The 7,500-nt window shown below is 45.1% G+C and overlaps 1 protein-coding gene across 1 annotated transcript in view; it reads right to left on the minus strand.

The window, feature by feature from the left end:
• LOC142931559 (phosphatidylinositol 4-kinase beta-like) overlaps positions 1–7,500 on the minus strand; it is a 38,172-nt gene that overhangs the window by 22,389 nt on the left and 8,283 nt on the right. The window contains exons 3-4 of the mRNA XM_076075511.1: positions 6,802–7,322; positions 269–727 (exon numbers count right to left, since the gene is read on the minus strand). Of these exons, the coding sequence (XP_075931626.1) occupies positions 269–727; positions 6,802–7,322 (980 nt within the window). The remainder of the gene's footprint in view (positions 1–268; positions 728–6,801; positions 7,323–7,500) is intronic.

Raw genomic sequence — 7,500 nt, forward strand, 5'->3', positions numbered from 1 at the left:
ATTTTAAATAAATATAATTTCATTATTGATTATTGTTCAGAATTTACCATTATTTACAAGTTTCTGTTGTTAAGCTGTACAATTTTTTATTTGTTAAATCACAAAATGTTTCTTCATGTTTACATTTTGTATCATCGTTTATGATCGTTTATGATATTCTCGAATACTGAAAGTGGTCTCAGCCTTAAAGACAGAATCAGTGTCGTTATAATAAACAATCGATACCTTCTTGGTGTCATCACAATGATCAATAACAAAATAAAAGTACCTCCTCATGGACAGCCTCCACTTTGGGGTTACTTCCTGTCCGCCGGAGGCCTGACCCGGGCCCGCTGCTCGCCGTGGTGGCGTCTGATTTGGATCTCTGGTGGGTCCTCCTGGACGGGGAAACAAACACCTCCCCCTCCCCCAGTGCGGGGCTGTCGGGGGAGGGGCCGCCACCTGCAGAGAAGGAGGAGGCGGAGTCCGTGTTGCTGCTGTTGTGTCTCCGGTGGCAGCGGCGGTGCGACGGCGAGGACGACGACGGGCCGTCGAAGACCGAGGCCGAAACGGCTCCGCGAGCGTCCGGCGGAGGAGCGGAAGGTTTGAGTTCGTCGGACAGGATGAGTTTTCGGAGTTTGGTGCCTCTGGAGTGACGCTGGGTGGAGATGTGCATGTCGGAGGAGTAAGCTCCCAACAGCCACGCCGTCAGCAGGGAGAAGGTTATACCTCCTCTGCAGCGGTGGATCTGAGAGACAAAAACAAAAGACTTTAGATCAAGTGTCCATATACAGAATATCACATCCTCAAGATCTCTAGACCAGGGGCCTCAGCCTTGTCCTGGTAGATCCCAAAGAAACCAGACCACAAGGGATATAAAACCACTCTAGTATGTTGTGCCAGTAGAACCATAGACTGTTTAAAACATGGACGTGGTCTCCGTGACGTCACTCAGAGGGTCTTTGAAGAGATGCTATCGCCATCTGCGACGACACAAACTGAAAATGGTCATAGAGGTGGATGGTCGGTGGAGCCGATGGCAGCAAACGGGTTTATTTTTGCAGTAAAGTTGGCCATTTTAACATTGAGGTCTATGGGGGATTGACTCGCTTTAGGAGCCTCAAGTGACCATTTGAGGAACTGCAGTTTGTGCCACTTCAATCGTCAGCGCTGGAGGTCACCGTTCAAATAACTCCACTGGAGGGGCAACATTCAGATATTATTTGTGGTCCCGTGACCAACTAATCTGGGGACTATCAACCAGAGCCTCCTCTCCAGTAACATGACTTAGGTTTAGGGTGCAGGGTCGTATGATACTTTGACGATTGAGGTGTATCTTTAGACCCTGCTTTAAAAAGAATAGAAACCACTATTAGAACTACTTTTAACTACCTCAGTTAGGGCTGGGCGGTATGACCAAAAATCCATATCACAGTATTTTTTAAGACTCTACCGGTTACACGGTATATCACGGTATTTTTTTCCGCCTTAATGCAGTGGCGGGCCGTGCATTTTATACCTGGGCCTTCACTGCTGTCCTGCAGCTGAAATACCACCTTATAACCACATGATGGCGCCACAGCTTCTATTCGTTTTTAAGGCTGTAACTATGTATGAGTCGTTTGAATAACGCTAGAGCATTTAGAAAATGCAAAAGCTTAAATTCAGGAAAATATAATGTTCTCAGCTGGTCTGGCTGTGGGATCCACCATCATTCCTTAATGACAAGCTGCGACCCAAAGAGATGATCATAGGATTTTACTTTCACAACTTGAACATTGAATGTACTGCTCTGCAATGTCTTTCCTTGTTTCAGTCTCCTCTGTCATGGTGTCTGGTACATCTTACTCTGGTCAGAATGTCCATATTTGATTGGCTGAGCTGCATCACGTGATGTGATTCACTACCCGACAGCCTCTGCTATTAAGTTTCGTTTCACGATAGTCACGTGCTCGCCCACTGACCAATCACAGCGCACTCTGCACCTCGCGGCAGAGCCTGTACATGGACACTGAGCGGCATGTAATGCTGACGTCATTATAGGACGGCCCGCCACTGGCTTAATGCATTAATTAATTAACGCCGTAAACTAACACAAGAACGGCCGGTCAACCAGCGGTGAACAGCTGTTTGTGTGGCGTGTTTTCCGTTCCGTCACTTCCTGTTTTCTTCACCTACAGTCCCCTGGGCCCTAAACCCCTCCATGGAAAGAAACGGGATTAGACTGTAGGATTTAGTTGTTAAGGTTTATTTCTTTAGTTATATATATATATATATATATATATATACACACACATATACAGTGGGGAAAAAAAGTATTTAGTCAGCCACCAATTGTGCAAGTTCTCCCACTTAAAAAGATGAGAGAGGCCTGTAATTTTCATCATAGGTACACTTCAACTATGAGAGACAAAATGAAAAAAACAAAATCCAGAAAATCACATTGTCTGATTTTTAAAGAATTTATTTGCAAATTATGGTGGAAAATAAGTATTTGGTCAATAACAAAAGTTCATCTCAATACTTTGTTATATACCCTTTGTTGGCAATGACAGAGGTCAAACGTTTTCTGTAAGTCTTCACAAGCTTTTCACACACTGTTGCTGGTATTTTGGCCCATTCCTCCATGCAGATCTCCTCTAGAGCAGTGATGTTTTGGGGCTGTCGCTGGGCAACACGGACTTTCAACTCCCTCCACAGATTTTCTATGGGGTTGAGATCTGGAGACTGGCTAGGCCACTCCAGGACCTTGAAATGCTTCTTACGAAGCCACTCCTTCGTTGCCCGGGCGGTGTGTTTGGGATCATTGTCATGCTGAAAGACCCAGCCACGTTTCATCTTCAATGCCCTTGCTGATGGAAGGAGGTTTCCACTCAAAATCTCATGATACATGGCCCCATTCATTCTTTCCTTTACACGGATCAGTCGTCCTGGTCCCCTTGCAGAAAAACAGCCCCAAAGCATGATGTTTCCACCCCCATGCTTCACAGTAGGTATGGTGTTCTTTGGATGCAACTCGGCATTCTTTCTCCTCCAAACACGACGAGTTGAGTTTTTACCAAAAAGTTCTATTTTGGTTTCATCTGACCATATGACATTCTCCCAATCCTCTTCTGGATCATCCAAATGCTCTCTAGCAAACTTCAGACGGGCCTGGACATGTACTGGCTTAAGCAGGGGGACACGTCTGGCACTGCAGGATTTGAGTCCCTGGCGGCGTAGTGTGTTACTGATGGTAGCCTTTGTTACTTTGGTCCCAGCTCTCTGCAGGTCATTCACTAGGTCCCCCCCGTGTGGTTCTGGGATTTTTGTTCACCGTTCTTGTGATCATTTTGACCCCACGGGGTGAGATCTTGCGTGGAGCCCCAGATCGAGGAAGACTATCAGTGGTCTTGTATGTCTTCCATTTTCTAATAATTGCTCCCACAGTTGATTTATTCACACCAAGCTGCTTACCTATTGCAGATTCAGTCTTCCCAGCCTGGTGCAGGTCTACAATTTTGTTTCTGGTGTCCTTTGACAGCTCTTTGGTATTGGCCATAGTGGAGTTTGGAGTGTGACTGTTTGAGGTTGTGGACAGGTGTCTTTTATACTGATAACGAGTTCAAACAGGCGCCATTAATATAGGTAACGAGTGGAGGACAGAGGAGCCTCTTAAAGAAGAAGTTACAGGTCTGTGAGAGCCAGAAATCTTGCTTGTTTGTAGGTGACCAAATACTTATTTTACCGAGGAATTTACCAATTAATTCATTAAAAATCCTACAATGTGATTTCCTGGATTCTTTCCCCCCATTCTGTCTCTCATAGTTGAAGTGTACCTATGATGAAAATTACAGGCCTCTCTCATCTTTTTAAGTGGGAGAACTTGCACAATTGGTGGCTGACTAAATACTTTTTTACCCACTGTATATATATATATATATATATTATTTTATTTTATTATTTTATTATCAGAACAGTGAAGAAAACGTTACCCTGAATATGCACACTCCGGTACAGTAGGTGGCGGTATGCACTATGCAAGTTGGTTGCCATCCGCCAATGGAATTTAAAGAAGAAGAAGCCGCTACATGTACAGCTTCTTATCACCGTCTATGTACATTTATAACAAATACCACACATATTATGGTAATCAGCGTTGCATATGTGTCTGACCTAAATACCTTTTATTGTTCAGTCTTTGTTCATCCTGCATCGCTCTTTTCTGTTCTTTAACCTCTTATTCTCGGAGCCGTTTTTGAGGTCTCTGAGCGAAAAAACATAGCCCTACAAAACTGACCATAGCTCTGTAACTACAAGGTCGATTTTAATAATTTTTGTTGATATAATCAGATCACAACACCTGTGACATAGTTTACATTGGTCATATTGTGAATATGTTGCTGGTTAATATAGAAAATAAGACATAACACAGCTGAAAGTGAAAATATTCAGCCTCGCCTGGGAAAAATGCACTTTCAGTGATAAAAGGTTATTGAAATAATGCAGCTAGCTCCCTGAATCTTTCCCAAGTCATAGCATAACTGATCAGTAGTTATTAAAAAAAGGTTAAAGTGGAATAAAGTGGAATAAAGTTAAGAATAAGAGGTTTTAGTCAGGCGAGGCATCATTTTCGAACCAGCTGTTGCAGCTCTTACATTGTACTTTTATACACTATATAACTATATATTTCACTTTCTTTATCACTCATATGATTCAATACATCCAAATACAGATAATAGGAATCATATTCATATTCATAACATCATCAGAGCCAGTTTTGGCTGTCATCTGTAGGATTTTCTCATTTCATGTGTGTGTGTGTGGCTGGATCTCAGCCTATCCTCGGTCGATTTCCAAAAACAACCCCTCCTTAGACGCGTCACAGGCTTAGGAAGACTCGTGCCAAGTATGGTGGTGATCGTCAAAAGATTTCATACAATAAAGTTGCCAGAAGTGACGCGTGTAACCCGGCGGAAATTTCCGGTCGCAGGCAGTCTGGCCACTCGCCCAAGCCCCCTTGACCGCTCTTATTCTGGAAACAAGTCGGAAGTCAACAGTATGCAGTTGGCAGCAATGACTACAGCTTTGGAACGGAAATTCCGCGACGTTATTATCCATATTTAGAGAAAACTTGGGCGCATAACCACGATTTTCTTCGGCGAAGTTCAGCATGAAGGTACGTTTGATCGCCCACCACGGTTTAGTGTTCGTACGGATCGTAAAACAGAGGTTAGTTACGTGTTCCGCCACGTGTGCTAATGCTAATAAATGCATTGTATGACTGGGTAGCCGTTAGCATGAGGGTACAAACATTGACTTACTGTACTCATAGCGCCGATTTCTGGCCCGGATTTGGTGCTTTTATGCCACGATATTTATCTGCTTATGTGAGTACCCTATAACTGTGTTGGGAGTGTGTTAGAAGTGACTTATATGATGTTGTTGTCCATACGTTGCTCTTTCATCGAAAAAAAAAATTAGCCACATACATGCTACCGGCTAATAATCATGCTATTTTCCGCATGTGAGTTTGAGGGGTTCTGAGCCTGAGTGCCCCCAAATTTGGGGGCGTCGTGTAACGTTACTGCCGCGACAGAGCCTCTCACAGCTGTTAGACTGTTAGCGAGCTTTACCCAGCATGCAGTTCGGCGGAGAAATTTTATAAATGTACAATTATTAGTGCTACAAATTGTTTATCTGTCACAAACTGTTGAGTCGTGGTGTTTTGCCCTGTTAAAGAGCGTTAGTTGTGGGTTGTTAATTGTTGTTATAATAATTGTTGTTATAAAGTTATAAAGTAAACTATGACTAGGTTTCCCACTCAATACAGGTAAGACAACTAGCTCCGTCCGTAGCACTCCTAGCGGCGAACAATATATTTTGCTGTCTGTTGAAGAGCAACAGAAGTTGTTTCGGCTGTGCACCAGTATAATGGTATATGAAAAAGTCATATCATACGGGAAATTGAAACCGGTATACTGCCCAGCCCTAACCTCAGTGACCTCCACCGGTGACTTCGTCAAGGCTTCCCCCAAGTCCCTAAATGTGGTCTTTCCACCTTACGACACTATCCGCTCTCAGGATCAGCAGATCAGCCGGAACAAGATACTACCTCTTCCTTCGGAGTCATCTGATGGTTTGTCAGAACTTCGAGAGGCCAACTGAAAGTCCTTCTCCGTGGTCTTCTTGAACTCCTTCCACACTTGAAAAGTTGTAGTCTGTCTGGCCGACTGATCCCCGTCTGCTGAGCTGGTATTGAAGGTGGTGCTGATAAACCACCAGAGGCATTCTAAGGGTCCGATCACTAGAAACGTGGCACCCGCCAAAAAACATTGTTGTCCTCTGGTACTACCTTTAGGTACTACCTTTTGGTACTACTTGTACCGCGTTTTGAAGGAGGATCCTAGACGCGCATAAAAAGTTAAAATATTTTCAACTTGCGCGGAGTCGCACCGCTCGTCAGTGTCACACTTGACCCGTGGCAGCCAATCAAATCCGACAAAGAGGCGGGCTTTATTACTTTATCACTGACTTCCTGTTGCAACGCGTCTCGTTGTAATTGGCACTTTAGTCTCAAGAGCCTACATGGGTCAGCACGCCAGATGAACCGGGTTTACCTGCCACCTGATTGCCAAAAACGAAACCTCCAAATGATTGTGGCTTAACGTTTCTTTTTAAGGGGCCAGACCACCAGCAGCTCCCCTCCAAGGTCTGGCTCCAGGATGGGAGCATTTCATGGAGACATTGGTAACAAGCTTCTGTAACTTACATGAAGAACTAAACCGAGCCAGACAGCCAGACACCTAAGCAGATACAATGGTTAGCTTAACCTTGACTCACCAGGTACGGTCTGATGGCGTCGCCCACCTCGGTGTCCATGTGCACGTACATGTTGAGCAGCTGCGGCAGATAGAAGTCCACCTCGCTGTCGGGGAAGCTGAAGAGCCGGTTCCCGATGTAGGCCTGCACCCCCGGCTCCTTTGACTTGTACAGGTAGGAGATCGCCATGGAGACGTCAAACAGCTTGGACTCAAACAGGCGCAGCAGCCACGACTGCTTAGACGATGACGGCGACGCCGACAGCAGCGAAGAAGACTCCGGTCGGGCTGAAGGAGGTGATTCTCGTTTTTCTCCCTCCTCCTCGTCTTCGTCTTCTTCTTTGATGGAGCTGGTGTCCGGGCCACTGTGCCACTGTGGACCGGAGCCCTCCGTTGAGTCTGTGAAGTGTTGTTGTTGTTGTTGTTGATCCTCCTGTTGTCGCTTGTTGTCAACTTGTTGCTGTTCAGGCACTTCTCTGTTCTGCAGCTTGACCTTAAGAAGAACTTCCTGGCAAGCCTTCAGAGCTACTTCTGGATCGATCACTGGAAGCAGAAAACAAGGAGAGGTTCAGGTTACTCATGAGCATAAAATGTGCAGAAGAAAAAGTCCCGATAGCATCTCATATTACACCTCAAGAAGCTTAAGAACCTGGAGGCGGGGCCGGATCCATGGAGCCCGGTATCATGGATCAGTGTTGGCCACGATGGCAGCAATCCAACA

This window comes from Anarhichas minor, unplaced genomic scaffold (genome assembly GCF_050575085.1).
Source record: "Anarhichas minor isolate MPS153535 unplaced genomic scaffold, ASM5057508v1 ptg000053l, whole genome shotgun sequence".
NCBI classification, from domain to species: Eukaryota; Metazoa; Chordata; class Actinopteri; order Perciformes; family Anarhichadidae; genus Anarhichas; species Anarhichas minor.